General features: G+C 34.0%; 1 protein-coding gene across 2 annotated transcripts in view; it reads right to left on the minus strand.

The window, feature by feature from the left end:
- Positions 1-21,265, minus strand: part of LOC150102022 (transmembrane protein 120 homolog) — a 208,996-nt gene that overhangs the window by 20,961 nt on the left and 166,770 nt on the right. For both annotated transcript variants that reach the window (XM_090400395.1, XM_090400394.1), the window contains one exon: positions 10,086-10,150. In XM_090400395.1, the coding sequence (XP_090256521.1) occupies positions 10,086-10,150 (65 nt within the window). The remainder of the gene's footprint in view (positions 1-10,085; positions 10,151-21,265) is intronic.

The raw sequence follows: 21,265 nt of genomic DNA on the forward strand, positions 1-21,265 counted from the left end.
GAAATTCTCTATATGAGGAAAGACTGAAGGTCTGTGGTCTACAAGGTTTAAGGATTGACAAAGACTTTTCAGTGCATGTTAGGAATGAAGAAAACAAAGGGTCACTCCTGAAAAATGAAAGAGTGGTTAGCAAAGGTGTTAAGATTAGATTTTTTGCACAGAGGGAAGTGAATGGGTGAAGTGAGTCGCCAGAAGTGATCTTAATTGTTTCATTAGTCAATGAGAGGTATAAGGTGTAGGTTTCTTGTGATGAGTGACTCCTTGGAGATGCCAATGAAAATAATAATAAATATTCGGGATGCTTAAGGATCAAGGCTCGATGAGTGGGAGGGAGACCACCAGATGGCCTTTTGGGAAATGCGGGGACCCAAACACAGCTTCTAACCTGCTGTCCAATCTTCACAATCTTATGGTGAACCTTGTTGGGTATCTACCTGGAAATTGAACGATCGAGGATGGGCTAGCAATCTGGGGTTTAGCTGACTAAATTGTATTCGTATTGGTGGTACAATATGGAATTTCATTCCAGTTAGGGTGTTGTCTGGATAAACAAGGCTCCCATTGTTTTTGTCAGTGAAAAAGAGTAAACTGCGAAAAGTCAGCTATGGAACAAACCAGAACCCCAACTCAACATCAGCAGAGATCAAGATTAGCACCATCAATATATGAAGATGGTCTGAATTGGTTGGCCTCGACCATAGATGGCAACACTTTCGGCAAGATTTTTTTTTCTACGTTGGTACATCTGTCATAAGCATTCATGTGAAACTGCAAGTCATTCTATCAAATAGTTTGTTTTATACAGCTGTCTGAAGCAAAAGTGCTGTATCCCATGAAATGAATAAAATTGAGTATCGTGCGGTTATAAAATTCTTTGTAAAAGAAGATTTATCGCCAAAAGAAATTCATTCGAAGTTCATAAAAGTTTATGGGCATCTTCTCCTTTTTTCAACAGTTAAGAAATGGACTGCTGAGTTTAAACATGGCCGTACCAGCCTTGAAGATGATCCATGGGAAGGACATCCAAAAAGTGTAACAACACCAGAAATTATTGATCAAGTGCATGACATAGTATTGGATTACCGGCAAGTCAAAGTGCATGAAATTGCTGAGACTATAGGCATTTCAAAAGAACATGTAGGATATATTTTGCAGGAAGAATTGCAAATGAAAAAGTTTTGCGCAAGATGGATGCCACGCTTGCTCACAGCAGATCAAAAACACACTCACATGAAAATCTCTGAGCTTGGAGCGTTTTAACAAGAATAAAACTGATTTTGTGCATCGATTTATTAATATGGATGAGACTTGGATTCACTATTACACACCAGAATCCAAACAGCAGTCAAAACAGTAGACAGAACCTGGCTGTTCAGAGCCAAAGAAGACAAAGTCGGTTCCATCACCAGGAAAGGCCATGGCATCGGTGTTTTGGGATGCTAAAGGCATTTTTTTTATTGATTATCTTGAAAAGTGTAAAACAGTAACCGGACCAGACTAGATAAAAAAAATTCGTGAGAAAAGACCTGGTTTGCAGAAGAAAAAAATAATCTCTCAGGACAATGCAGCTGCACACAAAGGTGTTTTGGCAATGGGAAAATTAAGGGATCTGCACTATGAATTTTTGGAACATCACCACCCCTATTCCACAGATTTGGCTCCCTCTGACTTCTATCTCTTCCCAAAACTAAAATTCTTCTTCGCTGGTCAGCGTTTTTCTTCAAATCAAGAGATGATTGCAGATGTAGAGGACTATTTTGCAGATCTTACAGAGAACCAATACATGGATAGGATAATGGTGCTGGAATAAATGTATTAGTCTTAAGGGAGATTATGTTGAAAAATAAAAAGAATTTTGAAATTATAAATTTGTTTTTTTCATTGTTAGACTGTGAACTTTTCAGACCACCCTCGTATAACAAAGATCTGTATTTAAGTTTTGTTGATGTAGATAAAGCATATGTAAAAGTGCCAAGTGGAAAGCTGTTCAAAATGCTACACTTATATGGTGTCAATGGGGCATTATATCAAGCATTACTTAGACTTTATTTGAGTTGTAAGTCAGCAGTTAGAATTGAAGGAAGTACAGGAAGATGGTCTGATGTAAATCTAGTGTGCAACAAGGATGTACATTATCTACACTGTTACTTTATGTACTTAGTTTACTAAGACTTAGTAAAGTAGTACTTTTAGTACTTTGTTTACTTTATGCAGATGATGTTCAGAAGTATAACATCTGAAATCCAGTACAAATCAGCAAGATTCTCTGAGAAAGCTAAATAATTGTTGTAATAAATTTGGTAGGAAAATGAGCAATAAAATGACTAAGATAATGGAAAATAGGCAGAAATATTGAAAACATCAACTGCATCCATGGTGAACCAGAACAAGTAAAACATTTCAGCTATTTAGGCACAATTTTTATTGAAGATGGTAAATTAAATATGAAAATAGACAACAGAATTAGTAAAGCTGGTATAGTAGGAAGTTAGCTGAATAAATTTATATGGAATAGTAATGAAATTAGTGAAAACACTAAATTAGCTAAATACAAGACAGTGTTGAAACCAATTTTAACTTATGGATCTAATTGCTGGGTTACAAAGAAAAAACACTTGATCAAAGACTGGAGACCTCTGATATGATAGTTCTCAGAAAGATTAGTGGGGTGAACAGATGGCATCAATAGCAGTATCATATTTAAAATGAGGCTATTAGGAAAAAACCTGACATTGTTAGCAGAACTAATTTCAAGATGGCAGAGAATGACCCAGAGGATGACCAAGTCGATTGATACAGTAAAATGTGCCTTAGAAGACAAAAATATACGATCTGATAATATTGGAATGTTGACAGATAACAGACTAATCTGGAGGAAACTTGTTGATTGGAGGTTAGTAATAATGTAACTTTACTATCATAAGATCTTGTACATCTCCTAAGGATATATGTCAGGAATTTTATGATAATGATAACTTTTCTAATACTTCTCATTATAATCTATATATAAAGCAGTATGTTTTCTATGTTCGCTTATAACTCGAGAACAAATTGACCAATTTTAATGATGTCTTCACCAATAGATAGAAGATGTTCCAAAGATGGTTTATGTGTATTTTCATCAATGTACACCTCCAGATTGTGGGGCAGCGATTAAGTTTTTTTTGTTTTTTTTTACCTCCCTCCACAGGCATTACTGCAATTTAACAATATCTGGCAGATATTGTTAAATTCTATTGTTAGATATTGTGATATTAAGTTTTTTTCATTATTACCCATTATTATGTTTATTAGTAGTTTTTATAATTATTAGTATGAATTTTATTTATTTATTTGCAATATGCCACAACAAAGAGCAAGTTCTATAAGTGGCTCGACTTCAGCAGCAGAGCGAATGAGACAGAGTGAAAATAGACAGAGTGAAAAATATTGAATCAAACCATCCTGTGCTTCTAGATACAAATTTAACCCAAGAAACCTCATACAATTTCAATGAACTTTGGGATTTATTAAGTCGGCATGAACAATTACTAACTTCAGATCAAGCTGAAGTTTTTCACAATGTTTTAAAAAGCTGTGAAAATCAATCAGAGAAACTATTTTTCTTGGATGCTCCAGGTGATATCGGGAAAATATTTTTACTAAATTTGTTATTAGCTAAGTTGAGAAGTCAAGGTAAAATCGCTCTGGCTGTGGCATCATGAGGTATAGCAGTTACTCTATTTCAAGTGAATTGCTTATTCTACTTTCAAAGTACCACTTACAAATGTGATTTATACCACGAACAAAGTAATTTGTCAAAATTATTACAAAAGGTTTCTTTGATTGTCTGGGATGAATGTACAATGTCCCATAAAACATCTGTTGAAACAGCTGACAGAACACTGAGGGATATGATTGAAGAATGGGTGGAATAACTGTTTTATTTGCTGGTGATTTTTGACAAACACTGCCCATTGTATTCCATGGAACCAGGGTGGACGAAGTGAATGACTTCCTTAAAAAATCATCACTATGGCATGATATAGAGAAGTTTCTCTCAAAGTCAATATGTATGTTCACCTACATGGAGATTCTAATGCATATTCCTTCTCCTAAAAAATGTTAAAAATTGGCAATGGTGAAGTACAGCAAAGAAATGGAAAAATTATATTAACACACCTAAATATTCAGAAAATTGTCCAAACTGCAGATGAACTGTTGTGCAATGCCTACCCATCTATTGAGAACATAACAGAAAAGTCACCTTCTTGGTTCAGGGAGAGAGAGCTATCCTCACACCTTGAATGACACTGTGTCAATAATGAACGAGTTGGTTCTTAATAGGGTTACTGGATCTGTTAGTATTTACAAATCAATAGATGATGCAGTTCATTTTTCCATGGAATTTTTAAATTTGTTTAATCCACCTGAATTGCCTGGTTATGAAATTAAATTGAAAACAGGTGTTTCTTTTATGTTGCTCTGAAATCTATCCCCCAAATCTTTGCAATGGAACTAGGCCTCAAGTAAAATCATTGAATCTGAATATAATAGAAGCTGTGATATTTATAGGTCCTGGTATCAGAGAAATTGTCTTCATTCCTCGGATACCCGTCATTCCTTCAGACTATCCGTTTGCATTCAAACAGTTACAATTTCCAATAAGAGTTTGCTTTGCAATAATATTAATTATTATAAGATCATTAATCCCAAGGAGACCCTTAGATATGCAGGTTTAGATTTAAGAGGTGAATGTTTTGGACACAGGCAGTTACATGAAGCATGTTCTCGAGTTAGCAGTCCTGAGAATTTAATTATTTTTGTCGAGGATAATGAAACTCAAAACAACAATACTGTTGCTTTGTGGACTTTAAACAAATGTTCAATAGCATCAACAGAGAAATCCTTCTTAAAATTCTACTAGAAAAAGCAATAGACAAATATATATATATAATACAGTTTCTGATAAAATATTACTCTAAGACAAATGCAATAATTAAAAAGGACACACTCACAACAGAACCCATAGAGATCCAAAAAGGAGTAATGCAAGGATGCCTATTCAACATATATTTAGACGAAGTTGTAAAGAGGACAACAGACAATGAGCCTGAAATCAATGTCAATGGTTTAAACATAAATAATAACAAATATACGGATGATCTCATCCTTATTGCAAGAACCCCAAATGAACTACAAAGGTAGATAAACAAGCTAAACGAAACTTGTAAAACATATGACAGGACAATAAATATACTAAAGACAAAAGTGATGAAAATAGGGAGGAAAACAGAACTACCATCTCAGCCACCCTAAATGGAGAACAAATAGAACAAGTAGACAACTTCATATATCTTGGATCAAAACTAACAGAAACAACAGATGAACTCAAATAATTCAAACACAGAATAGCAATAGGATGGACCATCATGGGAAAATTACAGAAAATCTGGAAAACAAACAAGATATCTAAGCAAGCCAAAATCAAATTATATGAAGCAATAATTATACCAACAGTCATCTATGGAGCAGAAGTGTGGACAGTTAAGAAAAGAGAGGAGAAAAAACTACTGGTATTTGAAATGGAAAATAAAAGAAAATAAAAATATTTATTTTTCTTAAATTTGAAATTTAAGAAAAATAAATAGAACGAGTTAAATAGAAAAGAAAACAAACAGCACAGTCAGACAAGAATTATTGTATAAAAAGACAATAATAAAAAAAAATTAGAAAACAACAACTGAGATGGTTTGGTCACACTGTACGCATGGACACGAACAGACTTCCTAACGTCCTAATCAATACTTTTCCAGCTGAAAAAAGAAGACCTGGAAGACCAAGAATTACCAGGCTGAAATTAATAAAGAACATCTCGGGATGCAGAACATATAAGGAACTTTTTAGAACAGCAAGGAATAGAGAAGACTCAACTCGTCTTAGACGGAAGAGAAGAAGAAGATAATGAAACTTGTAATGTTGTTTACAAATAAGTGTTATAATGCTCACAATTCTACACCATGATGAAAGAACCAGCACCAAAAACTTTAGTAAATACCTTAAGTGAATCACTGGCAGTATAAGTTCACCTCGGTGAAGCAGGAGGGCTCAGCTAGTACTATATATGCCACAGGTATCATCTCTAGTCATAGTTAGTTATTTGCTGTTTTTATGCTATTTTGTTTCTTAAATCACATTTCACGCATCACTCATCTGGTTTCACAACAGCTGAATAATGCATCCTGTAACGTATGTGATTATTTCATTTTTGCTTCAAAACTAACAAGCTATTTTCCAATTGAACTCAGAAAATATGAGAAAATGGTTTTCAAATGTGATTAATTAAATACTTCAGTTACTTTTGAATAATTTGAAAGGTTTTATTCATTACAATAAGTTCAATACTTAAAGTTGTGTAGAGGAACAGATTCACTAATTTTTTTTTTTTTAATGACAATTCTGACTGCAAAAGGTAATAACTTCACACCATATGTGAAATAAAGGTTAAATAATATAATATGGAAATTCTTCTGTAATGACCAAACATGGCACCATAAATTAAAGATACCAAGAAATTATATACTTGATTTCATCCTTCATCCAAGCGTAAGCAAAGTTTGCACCTGAAGTATTTTCAGAACTGGGGAAACTCGTGGTAAAGGTGGTATGATTTCACATCACTTTCCTTAGTATCCCATAATGCAAAACACATCTCCTTGCAGACATGTATACTGCTATGCATTATGGGAAAGGTCAAAACCCAGGCCGGTTTTGACGTTATTGAGGTCTCTTCAGTGGGGGCCAGACCCAGAGGTGATGCTAGGGTTGCAGAAATACAGGTCATAATTTCATATACGAGTTGCCAAAAGGTGTCACACCTTATTATTAAATTACTCTAGATTAGAGAACGATGTTGGAAGTTTTTTCCCACTTGGTTAGACTATAAATTACATATTTACTTTAATCCTTTATCCATGTAAAAACAAATTTTGCATCTGAAGTATTTTCAGGACTGGGGCAACTCGTGGTAAAGGTGGTATGACTTTACATCACTTGCCTTAGTATCCCATAATGTAATGCAAAGCACATCTCCTTGCAGACATGTATACTGCTATGCATTAAGGGAAGGGTCATACCCAGACCAGTTTCGATATTTATTGAGGTCTCTTCAGTAGGAGGCAGACCCAAAGGTGATACTAAGATTGAAGTAATGCAGAAGTCATATTTTCATATACGAGTTGCCAAAAGGTGTCACATCTTATTATTAAATTACTCTGGATTAGAGAAAAGTTGTTGGAAGTTTTTTCATTTGCTTATGCTATAAATTAAAGATACCAAGAAATTATATACTTCGTTTAATCCTTTATCCAAGTGTAAGCAAACAAAATTTTGCCTGAAATATTTTCAGGACTGGGGCAACTTGTGGTAAAGGTGGTATGACTTCACATTACTTGCCTTAGTATCCCATAATGCAAAGCACACTGCCTTGCAGACATCTATACTGCTATGCATTAAGGGAAGGGTCATACCTAGACCACTTTCGATATTTATTGAGGTCTCTTCAGTGGGAGGCAGACCCTGAGGTGATTATTGTATAGCCATATACATGTCTGCAAGGCATGTATACGGCTATACAATAATATACAATAATAATATAATCAAATACATCGGTGAAAGACCGATGTATTTGGTTATATTATTATACATTCGAACCATCACTGGTATATGACGACAAGCACAGATAAGCTCTGGTGGGGGGTCGAAACGACAAGCCGAGAAAATGTTACGAACCTCAAAAAGAAAATTTCTTCCTGCTCAAATTGGTGATACCGTATGAACACAAGTCCCTGATGTCAACCGTGGTCATACAGATGCCCAAAATGTGTTGGAGGTTGTTGTTGGAATAGAAGACTCTGACTTTTATAAATTAGCAAACAAAAATGGTACCCTCAAGCAGCTTTATACCCGTAATCAGTTCGTAATTTGTAAAGAAAAGTTACTTTCCATAGATGAGATTTCTTCTCAAGAAATGTTGCTGAGAGAAGCAGCTGCAACTAATTCGAGGAGTGGAGGGCAAGGCTATACATGCTGTAATTGCAAAAAGAAGTGTTCCACGACTAAATGCAGTTGTAAAAGCAAGGGACTCTTGTGCAATTCAAAGTGTCATAACAGTTTAAGTTGTTGTAATAAATAAGATTGTATAACGTTAATCACATAATTTATGCGTAAGTTTATTATTGGTATTATTTTCTTTTCTGATTTAGAATGTACTGTTCGTTTTAGGTTCAACAGTTGATTTACATGTGCTATTACTTAAGCTTTCTCCTATTTTGACATATATCATAATATTATTTCTCCTATCCTGACATATATCATATATTAAAAAGTTGCATTTTTGTCTTAACGTAATAAAAATATTTTTATTCAACATTCACCATCAGTGCATGCTGAATGTTGACATTTGCCGGTGTAAGTGAGAAATAATGATATTTAGCAAATATTTCGTACATACACCAAGCGACTATGTGAATGCTGATATTCACCGGAGAATATCGACATTTGCCAGATATCGGTCTCTCACAGTAACATATACAAGAGATAACCAGCCGTGTTTTTGGAACGTTAAAAAAATATGGATTATACATAAACCTACAAAAAACAAAAACAACGATAACCTCAAAATCAGACATTGAATTCTTAAAGATACAAATTAGCAATAAGCAAATTGAGAATGTAAAGAAGTTCACTTATCTAGGAAGCATGTTGAGTCAAGCTGGTCATTCAAAAACCGACATTAAATACCGAATTGCTAAGGCAACCGTGGCCCTACAGAAGTTAAAACCATTGTGGGGAGATAACAGAATAGCAATCACAGCCAGATTAAGATTAACTGACACCTTGGTGAATTCTGTCCTCTTGTATGGTTGTGAGGCCTGGACTTTATTGAAGGAAGATGAGAGGAGACTCCTGTCTTTCGAAATGAAAACTTACAGAAGACTTTTGAGAATTCCCTATACCGCTCACGAAACCAATGAAAATGTCCGAAAACTGATTGATTCAATAGATGGGAGAAAAAGGGAAAATATTCTGACAGTCATCAGAAGAAGACAGATGAAATGGTTCAGACATGTGGAGAGAGCTAATGGCATTCCAAAGCAAGCACTAGAAGGAATCATTCCGGGATCAAGGATTAGGAGCCGACCTTGATTAAAATGGACTGATAACATCAAAAAATGGACAAATTCCTCCCTTTCTCAACTGACATCACGAACAAGACACCGAGACGACTGGAGGAGACTACCAAAGAGTATCACCTACCAGCCATGAATGACCCAACGGTTCATTTAGGATTACGGGAGAAGAAGAAAATACATGTTTGCAAGGAGAGGTGCTTTGCATTATGGGATACTAAGGCAAGTCCTTTACCACGAGTTGACCCAGGCTTGAAAATACTAACTTGAAAATACCTTTTCAAGTTATCAGAGCTCCAAATAAGTCAGGTAATATTCTCACGCTGGGCAATGAAATAATCAGCCATATAAAGAAACTAATATCTATCCATGCCAAATTGAGATTCAAACACACAGCCTAAAGGCTAAAAAAGCAGAGACACTATCCACCCCACCAACAAAGGTGACAATTTTCTTTGATAAAAGAAATAAGATAATAAATAAATAATTAGCATGAATGATTTCTTTTCATGCTATGAGATCATACACTTTTTAGTCAATGCACTGCTGTTTGGTTTACAAGTTATACTAAAAGAACTAATCAGCTCTCTCTCTTTCTTCCTCCCTTCACTGACTACATATTCCTCCCAAAGGTTAACATTTTTCAAAATCCTTTCTAACAAATATGAATTAATTTCCTTTGCTCTCAGTTTCTGAAAGAAAAAAAGAAAGCACTGTTTCAATAAAATTTAATGCTAGCAAAACAAACTTAATCTAAGCAATATTATAAGAATTACACAATATGAGTCTCAAATAATGTGTGCTACTTGTAATACTGCTTGGTGTCTGACATATGCTGTCAGACTTCTTGTAAGCTTGAATAATCAATAAAACAGCTAACTACCTCATTAAATGACAATGAAACATAATACTTACATAACCAAAATAGAGAAATGGCAATAGAAAACTTAGTCCTTTCCACATCCAGGAATGGAAGCCATCTAATTATAAAGAAGTTTTCACTATTGAACTGTCATCAAATATAAAAATCTTTTCCCAATTAAAAAAAATATATATACAGCAATTATCTTTTTACACGGCCTTTTTTTTACATGATTTTGAAATAACACGGTTTAAAAAACAAAAGCCATTCTATTATTACAAGGTATATTTTGATTTAACATGGCTCAAGTGGCACTTATTTTTAAAATTTCTGTTTGAATTCAGTTCTGTTAAAAAGGGTATTTTCATTATAATTATCATTTCCTAGAATGGTACATATGTACTTATACTAGAATCTTGGGGACCTCTCAAGTCACAATTGAATGATCACTCTTCTCACTTGGAGACATAAAGGTTAACTCATTTATAGACAGATTCTCAGATGCTATTACTAAATTCAATGTTCTTGTGCTGCAGGTCTCTCTCTCTCTCTCACATGCTGTTGAAGGTAGTTATTCCAGAGTAATTCTAAAACTTGAATTTCTCTCATCATGTATGCTTTCTCCACCCTGTATTCCCACAACTGAAATCATCATAATGATGATATTTCTTGTATCCCTAAGGTTCAACTGTGTAGGCAATTCACAGTCCTCTTCAGATGATCTTGGTCTACGGCCAACTGTCTATTCTGTCCTGTTAATCTCTGTCTTTCACCTAACAACAAACCCATTTCCTACATTACTTGTATAATAACTACCATTTTAGAGTTCTATCCTCTTCTCTAATCAGTGTTGATCCTTTCTGAATAAACTGAACCTATCACATTTTTCTTTTATGTTAACCAAGTCTCACTAATGCTAATATTTCACTACATCTACCAATACTAAGAACTCCTTGCTTTTATTCCTGATGCTTCTGGCATTAGTGTATGTGTGTGTGTGTGTGTGTGTGTGTGTGTGTGTGTGTGTGTGTGTGTGTGTGTGTGTGTGTGTGTGTGTGTGTGTGTATAAGGGCTGCTTAAGGGTCAAAGCTAAATAACTGAGAGGAGATCTCCACCACATAGCTTTTAAAAGAATGTGGAGAACCGATCAGGGCTTCTGACCTAATGTCCAATCCTCAACTTCTCGTAGTGCACCCTGTTAGGTATCTACCTGGACACTGATTGAATGAGGATGGGCTGGTAATTTGGGATTTAACCGACCAAATTAAAATGATGGTACAACATGACAAAATTTCATGCTGGCTGGGGAGTTGCCTGGTTAAACAAGGCCCCATTGTTTTTGCCAGGGAACAAGGTCAAACAGCAAAAAGTCAGCTACTGGAAAAAATCCTAAAACCCACCCCCAACTCAACATCACCAGAGTTAAAGATCGGTACTATCAACATAAGAAGCCTGAATGGCAAAGAAATGGAGCTAGCTGAGGAATTGGACAAGTACCAGATCGACATAATAGGGGTGACTGAAACAAAAGAGGCAAAAACTGGTGAGATCTTTCTGAGCAATAAATACAAAATGTTATATTCAGGCAATGATAATCAAGGAAAAGAAGAAGTAGCCATAATATTCAACACAAAATACGAGGCTAATCTTAAATGCAGGCAGACTCAAGCAGAGTGATGTGGGCAAATATGAGAATGGGGAACTGGATAATGAGACTTATTTGTGCCTATGGTCCCACAGAAGGTTCTACTAAGGTAGAAGTGGAGGAATTTTTTGATGCTTTAGAGAAAGCAACTGACAAAATGAAAAGTTGGTCCTTGTTGGGGATCTAAATAGCAGAGTAGCAAACGATTGTCAGACATACAAAAATATTTTGGGAAAATTTGGAGAAAAGAGCAAAGCTAATAATAATGACAAATACCTGTTGGATTTGTGCTCAGGACATGGACTGGTTATTAAGAACACAATGTTCCAACATAGAAATGTACACAAATTCACATGGAGAGAAGAGGCAAGGAATAAAAAAAAGTCTCACTGACTATGTTATTGTTGATAGTGATATTTTCTCACTGGTGCAGGACACCCGAGTGTACAGAGGATTTGAAATTGGAAGGGATCACCATTTAGTCTTGAGCAGGATAAAATTGAATTTCATATTGAAAAGAAGAACATGTAAGAAAGTTTTAAAGCGAATAAAAGTTGAGCAGCTCTCAGATGTGAACTGTAGACTAAAATACACAAACATTATTGAAGAAAAAATGAAACAGTTTGAGAACAGGAACCAAACTTTGGAGATTCAGTGGCAAACCCTGAAGAAAATACTGATTGATTCAGCCAAAGAGGCATGCAGTGAGGTTGTTTGTAAGCATAGAAAAATCAGAACTCCATGGTGGACACAGGAAGTTAAAGAGGCAGTGAAGGAAAAGAAGAAAGCATATCAAAAGTTCCTGGCAAATAAGTGAGCTTGTGCTCTTAGAGAACAGAGAGACAAATGTAAGAAAGCTAAACACTGTATAAAACTAGCTAAACAAAAATTATGGGAGGACTTTGGTAAGAACATAGAAAATAAATATCAAGAAGGTGGCAAGATATTCTGGAGGTTGTTGGAGAAGCTCAGAAATGGAGGAAAGAGTGCTGTAAAAGAAATTAGAGATGATAAAGGTGACATGAAAACAGGAGAAAAAGATATTCTTGAAGTATGGAGTAATTATTTTGAAAAATTGCTAAATGAAACAAGCAGTGATGCAGAACAGTGGTAAAAAACACTGACCAAGCAAAGTCAGGAATACATATCCATACTTGAAGGAGAAAAAGCCAGCAAAAGTCTGAAATGTGGAAATGCAGCAGGAGTAGATGAAATTCGACAAGAAATGCTCAAGTTAGAGGTATAAAAGTCTTACAGTGGCTGCGCTGCATAGTTCAGAGGCCTGGACAGAGGGATAAATTCCAGATGATTGGAGTAGAGCTCTCATAGTACCCATATATAAAAAGGGAAATAAAACTAAAACTGAATGTGAGAATTAGAGAGATATTTCTCTACTGAATGTTCCCGGTAAGATATATACAAGTATACTTGAGAAAGATTGTGGAAGAGAAGCTTGGTGAAGAACAAGCTGGATTCAAGCTAAATAGAGACTGTCAGGATCAGATTTTCACTTTACGACAGATAGTTGAGAAATCATGAGAACCCAAGATCTGTATTTAAGTTCCTTTCTTTAGTGTTGCACGGTGATCAGCATTCATTTTAGAAATTATGGACTTTACAACCGTGTTATAAAAAACTATTTTAATTTCCCGACGTTTCGAACTTCATATTAAGGTCATCGTCTGGAGTATATACAAGGACAAGCTGAGTTACATTTCACGCAGTAAGCTAAAGTAATAATGATTTGACCACCGGTTATTCTACTACCAAAACACCTTTTTATATATGACCTCTAGTGAAAAAAATACAGATAAAATTAAACATTAATTATTTAGAAACCACATCAAAGCTAAATTCTATTTAAGATAACATGAGAGAAACATTCTTTCATATAGATAGTTTTCTTACAGTAACAATGATGATGTCCTATTTTTAACATTAAAATTGTTATATTAGATTTAGGATTCTGGATTATCTACAGTCCTGTTTATAGTTAACTCTTAGGAAGAAAGGTTCCAAAGGTAGAATATGCGCCTTCCATCCATATGCTTGGGATTTTTAGACCATCATTATTGTTCAGAATGGAGTGGTTGATAAGAATCTAACAGCCTTCCTTAAATTTGCATTCATACCATATTTTGGTGTGATGTAAATAACTGGTGCTTTTCCAGTCAATGTAAAGTCAATTCTATGTAAAGTGTTCAGCGCATGATCAGAAAGGCCAGCGTTACAATAGTTATTATATTTAATGTATCGTTTATGTTCCTTTTGTATGACAGGAATTGTGTATTTAAGTTTTGTAGATCTGAAAAAGGCATATGACAAGGTGCCAAAAGAGAGAAGCTATTCGAAAAGCTACAGTTCTAGTGTCAATGGGGCATTATATCAAGCAATACTTAGTCTTTATTTGAGTTGTAATTCAGCAGTTAGCATTGAAGGAAGTACAGGAAGATGGTTTAATGTTATATTGGGGTCAGACAAGGATGTAAATTATCCCCTCTGTTATTCATTATCAATATGGATCATATTATGAAGGAAAGTCATATTAAACCTGATATCAAAATTGGAGATGTTAATCTCAGCTCTTGCTTTATGCAGATGATGTTATACTTCTAAATAAATCCGCTACAAGTCTGCACGATTCCCTGACTAAACTGAATAACTGAGAGCTGGGTCAGTAGTAAAACACTTGACCAAAGACTAGAGACCACAGATATGAGATTCCAGAAAAAGGTTAGGGGCATGAACAGATGGCATCAATGGTAATATCATATTAAAAAGGAGGTTATCAGGAAAGAACTTGACATTGTCAGCATACAAGAATGCATTAGCGGAGCTAATTTCAGGTGGTATGGTCACTTAAACAGAATGGGAGAGGAAAGATTAACAAAACAAGTGTTCTCTGTCAGGCCGGCAGGAAAAAGACCCAGAGGAAGACCAAGATATAGGTGGATTGATACAGTAAAAAGTATCTTAGAAGATAGAAATATAAGATCTGATAATGTTGGAGTCTTGACAGGTAACAGACTGATTTGGAGAAAAATTGTAGATAGAAAGTTAGTAATGATGTAATTTTTCATTTAGTGCTATCATATCCTGTCCCTTGAGGGTATATATATCAGGAATTTGATAATAATATTTATATATAATTTCTATATAATATATATAACATAATCTCCCTTAAGAGTAATACATTTATTCCCCTCTCTATAGTGATTCTCAGTAAGATCCGCAAAATACCCCTCTACAGTTGCAATCACCTCTTAATTCGAAGCGAGGAAGAGTTTTAGTTTTGGGAAGAGACAGAAGTCAGAGGGAGCCAAATCTGGAGAATAGGGTGGATGTTCCAACAATTCATAGTGCAGATCCCTTAATTTTCCCATTGCCAAAACACTTTTGTGGGCAGGTGCATTGTCCTGATGAAAGATTGTTTTTTCTTCTGCAAACCAGGTCTTTTCTCACGAATTTTTTCGTCTAGTCTGGTTAAGAGATTGGAATAATATTCCCCAGTTATTGTTTTACCTTTTTCAAGATAATTAATAAACAAAATGCCTTTAGCATCCCAAAACACCAATACCATGACTTTTCCTGCTGATTAAACTGACTTTGTCTTCTTTGGTGCTGAACAACTTGCCTCTGTCCACTGTTTTGACTGCTGTTTGGATTCTGGTATGTAATGGTGAATCCAAGTCTCATCCATAGTAATAAATCGACACACAAATCAGTAATTTTATTCTTGTTAAAACACTCCAAGCCTGATCAGAGATTTTCATGCAAGTGCATTTTTGATCTGTTGTGAGCAAGCGCAGTACCCATCTTGCGCAAAGCTTTTTCATTTGCAATTCTTCGTACAAAATAGATTCTACACATTCTTTTGAAATGCCTATAGTCTCAGAAATTTCATGCACTTCGATTCACCGGTCATCCAATACCATATCGTACACTTGATCAATGATTTCTGGTGTTGTTACACTTTTTGGACGTCCTTCATGTTGATCAACTTCAAGGTTGGTACGACCATGTTTAAACTTGGCAGCCCATTTCTTAATTGTCAAAAATGCAGGAGAAGAGTGGCCATAAACCTTTATGAACTTTGAATGAATTTCTTTTGCCGTTAAACCTTCTTTTACAAAGAATTTTATAACAGCACGATGCTTAATTTTATCCATTTCAAGGGATACAGACAACGTTTTTGACAACATTTTCAAGTGATATAGACAACATTTTTGACAACATTTTCAAGGGAAACAAACAACGGACAGCTGTATAAAACAAACTACTTGAGAGAATGACTTGCAATTTCACATGGATACTTATGACAGATGTACCAACTTAGAAAAAAAAAATCTTGCCAATAGTGTTGCCGTCTATGGTCAAGGCCGAGAACTTTTCAGACCACCCACCAGCCCACACACACACACAAAACAAAACTAACTACTCTGCTGATGAGTTGACTCATGAACCAAATTTCCTCCTTCCCATTTCTAAAGTGAATTCTTTTGTTTCTTGACAAAATTACTGTATTTCCTGGTCTCATTCCTAAAAAGCTAATTACTTTCACATATTTGTTATTATACTCACAATTCCAAATTAATGCACACATCCTCACTTCCATGTAATCTAGACATTTCTAGTTTTTCTGACAATTTCCATTCCCACTTTCAATCATCATCATCATCATACTTTTCATGGATTTAAGCCTATAATAGCCTGTTCTGCCTCAGAAGTCATTGTTGAATCTCTTCAGAGGATGTCCTGTGTTTCTTTTTTCTAATGGTTTGTAATTTAATACCTGTTTTGATAATCTTTCTGTCTTCATTCTTTTCATGTGTTCCATCCATTTCAGTTTATATTTTATATTTTTTTCTGTTACTGATTCCTGATTTAATTCTTTCATACTTTCTTCATTTCTTTTGTAATCGAATAGGGTATGCTTTGCAGTTTTTCTCATAAACTTCATTTCAGCTGTTATTAATCTTTGTTTATCTTTTTTGTATTATTGTCCAGATTTCATTTCCGTACAATATGACCGGTAGGGCTAATGCATTATATACTTTTAATCTAGTTTGTTTTTGAACTAGATTAGTTTTAAATACAAAGTTTATTACACCTGTTATTTTTAAATATTTCATAATTTTTAAGTTTATATCTTTTTCAATTACATAAGTAATTATACATTCAAAGTAGTTAAATGAATTCACCTGTTCTAAAATCTTGTTATCTATTACTATTTTAGTTCTTACTAGAACTAAAATAAAGCCTTTGGTATATTTTATTAGTTTGTTATTTAAAATTAAGGTATAAGTATTTAAGTATAAGAGTTATTTAGAATACTTATACCTCTATAGCTTTTAGGGTCATCTCTATTACCTTTTTTAAAAAATAGGGATCACTATTACTTTTTTCCATTCCATTGGTGGGCTACTTGTTGAATAAATTTTATTTAAAAATAAGTCTTTCTTTAAATTCTTTCAAGCTGATTTCTAATTCCTCTTTAGTTATTTCTGTTTCATTTAATGTTTGCCTGTTATCTGTTTTAAAATATCTGCCTGTCCACAATTCTGTATAGAAATTCTTCTAATTTCAATTCGGTGTTTAATTTTATGTTTCTTTAGTATCTGTACTAAATTAGAAACAAATATGTTCCATGACTATGTCTTTTTCTGACTTCTCATTTAGCTATAGCTCTTATTCTTTTATACTCTATTTCATCTTCTAATCTTTTACTGCTTAACCATTTTATGATATGTTTTTTTTAATTGTATCATTCCATATCTTCAGTTTTTTTCTTTTTACTGATTTCTACCCTTCGTTTTTATCTAAACATTGGTTAATTCTTTATTGATAAATCCATTGTATATTTGTGCCATTTAATAATTGACTTTTATAAAAAGGATGTTTTAAATTTTCATTCTGTTCTTCTTATTTGTAGATTTAGTTAAAATAAAATTTTAACAAGTGTAGCCACATGTTAAAATAAAATCTTAATTTATTGTAACAAGGAAATGGTCACTACCTATTTCATATCCTCTGTGGACTAACATCAATAGAAACTTTGATGTCTTTTTATTTAAAATAAAGTAATCTAATATTGATTTCCATCCTCTTGCTGTCAATGTATATTTATGTGTCTTTATGTTTATAGAAAGAATTCATTAATTTAATATTATAAATTAACGAATTCTTTTACTGCTTAACTATTTTATGATATGCTTCTTCTTCTTTTTTTTTTTTTTTTTTTTTCTTTTTGGTTATTTTTTTGATTGTCTCATTTCATATCTTCAGTTTTTTTCTTTTTACTGAATTTTTTTTGGTCTTTCCTAAGCTTTCATTTGCTGCTACAAAGCCAATCAATTTTTACCATTCCTGTTTAAAATATATTCTCCATGTATTCCTATATCATTATTAATTTTTGTTTTTCCAATTCTTGCATTTAAGTCTCCTGCTAATATTACATAATCATTTTTATTTATTTTATTATACATATTTTGTAACTGATTATAAAATTCAATATTATCTTCTCATCCTTCTTGTGTGTATATAAACCAATTATTGTTAAATAATTGGTTTATATACACCAATAACCTCTGTCTATTTTTATTCTAGCTTCTATTATTCATTCATTCCATAGTTTATAATATGTTGACTGTTTTGAAAGGGAATTATGAATCCAAATCATAACACCTGCTTGTGCTCTTTGGTCTGTTGACTCCACTATATATTACATTAAAATTTTCAGTTCTCATGATACCTTTTAATTTCTTTTTTGTTGCAGTGATTACTGCTATTTGAAATTTTCTTTCATTTAATATTAAATCTAATTCTATTTCTTTATATGCTATGCCTCTTACATTTCAGTTTGCTATGTGTATTATATTTTTCATTCCAGGGTCATTTTACATAGATTAATTTCTAAAATATTTCTCTATCAGCTTAAAAGTTAAGTGTTCTCCATGTCAGGTTACTAGCCTGGCAATGGATAGTCCAGTGGTAGGGCTGCTAACTTAAAGCTTCTGAACTTGCCTTCTTCCAAATTTAGACCTGTAGGAGGAATAGGGTGCATTGAAGAGAAAAGAAATGATTTTAGAGGAGACATCAATATAGACCAGAAATGGAAAGACCCAATAGCTCCCAAGTGCTCTAATAGAATAAGGATCATAAAATAAGAAGAGTTGGCTTATAAAACCTTATAGGAAAGGTTAACGTGAGTGGATGTGGATCTTCCTCACATTCACCAATGGGGGTGACCAACAAAGTCGCCCCCATGTATCTACATACCGATTAATTTGCAAATGCAGTTCTGCTCCTCAGCTCACTCCTGCCATACTATGGCAATAAATCCAAAATCTTTGCTCTCTTCTTTTTTGCTTACATTAATGACTCTTTCATATTCTCTCTATGGTACTAATTTACTCCTGTCAAATGACTTCTGCCAAACTGCACAATCATATCATCCACTTGTTCTGCTTCCTTTATATTACATATTGTTTCAGTCACATCTTGAATCTTCACATCTGAGAAATACAATTTCATTGCTTGCATGTCCAGTATGTCTCTGATCATGAAGCAGCATATATCACCATATTATTTTTCATCCATTTATTTTCTTTATTTTTTCTTTACCTTTTCATGTTTTCATCTCCTTTTCTGCTATTTGCCAAATGCTTTTCCACTCTCTTTGGTTCTTGTGTAATATTGTGCAGCACTCATCAAAGCTTCAAAATTTTCAATACTCTCTCACCTCTTTAATACTGGTATCAACGTCTTGCATTCTAACACTTTGTTATATAGTGTGTGTGTGTGTCCTGGTCTCCTATTATTTATTCTTTTATTTTATTTATTATTACTCTATTTTGTTATTATTTTTATTATTACAGTCGCAAATATCAATTGTATCGCATATGTCTCTATGTTGAATAGATTTGCGTTATTGTTATGCATCCCACATTAATAATAATAATAAACTAGGCCTTATATCGCGTTTCTTCTATGATTTTCTTTCTTAGCTTAACCTTTAGGGCCACCAGAAAATTACCCGTTCCCTGAATCCTATATATTATCCTTATTACTCAAGCAAATTTATTTTTTACTGCACCAGCTTGAGCCTTAAAGTTAGGGATAGACACTACCTTTAGGTTAACTATAGAATCTCAGGTGTTACTGGCGATATAATTAAATTCCTAGAAACTTAGAATCTCTGGCATAATCTTATTCTTGTTTGCAGTCGTGCTCTTACTTTCACTTGGGGTATTCCCGCACACTCACACGTACTCAGGTTCGATTTTTATGAAGGGTCAGAGTCAGTCAACATGATCAGATACACATACATTTAAAGAATCAAACATTTATTAAATCCAATTAATGAAGCTACACAAATTAAATTGATTATCAAATTCTAAAGTTAAAGCATTACCTCTCATTCACTCCCTCAGTCATAAATTAATTTTAGTATTCTACCTCAGAGTATAGCAATTCAATGTCTCAATACATAATACACTTATAATTATAATTCATTTTTAACACTAAGTTCAGAATATAAGCAAAATTTCAATATCTCAATAACTCAGAACATGTTACATTTAAGGTTTACAATTCACTTTATACATTAAACTCAGAGTATTAGTAAAACTCAATACTTCATTAACTCAGTATATGTTACACTTACAATTACAATTCATTTCTCTCATTAAGGCACTTTAACACACTCTTCGAATTCTCTCAGAACAAACATAACAGAATCTTTATAAGGTTGAAAGTTCCAAAAGTTTGTCTCAAGAAAACAGAGTCATTTATATTCAGATCTAAACTTTTCACTCTTTCCTCTAATACAATCTTAAATTCCTATTCTCTTAAATGTAAGTCAATCTCAAAAAAGGCTAGAATAAGTGAGAGTACTTATCTAATTTTGTCTTCGGTTTTCTTGCCATCCTTCGTCCTTTGTTTTCGAATCTGGATTTCTCGATATCAATGCCACATGGGTTACATGCGCTCGTTGGGCTGGATGCTATCCTTCTGCCTAGATTTTTACGTAGTTGGACTTCTTACTACGGCCTGCGATTTTATCTTGCCGACTCTACTATGGTGACATACTGAACTCTGTCGTAAGTTAGCCCTCATATATGAGAGCTGAGCCGCGAAGACTTCTCGAAGCACATGGAGAGAAATTTCAGGAACAAGAAAAAACGGGGGGGGGGGTCATTTCTTTCCGTGTTACGGGTTATATACTTTCTCCAAGAGTGCCACCTTTTCACGTTTGAAATTTCCCATCGTTTCACCGATTGGTCTCCATTCGGGTGACTACACTGATTTATATACGGGATTACAGTATGCGTCAGCGTGCTTTTTAAGATATAGTGCCCTCAGGTATTTCTCTGATCTTACTGCATTTAGGGCGATCTTTGCCCTATGTCGTTGAAATAGTTCGCATTCTTTCTTTGCATTATTTTGTTAATAATTCCCCTCTTATTCTGCCCTTTTTCTGACCTACATTTATGCTAGACACTCAGGTATAGAGTTTCAAAATTCACAAAATTATTATACAGAGAGTAGTTACAAACAAAAAACACTTTTTTTCTGCTAAAAGATAAG

The sequence above is a fragment of the Typopeltis vanoorti genome, chromosome 11 (genome assembly GCF_054136105.1).
Source record: "Typopeltis vanoorti isolate ZY-2024b chromosome 11, IOZ_Tvanoo_1.0, whole genome shotgun sequence".
NCBI classification, from domain to species: domain Eukaryota; kingdom Metazoa; phylum Arthropoda; class Arachnida; order Uropygi; family Thelyphonidae; genus Typopeltis; species Typopeltis vanoorti.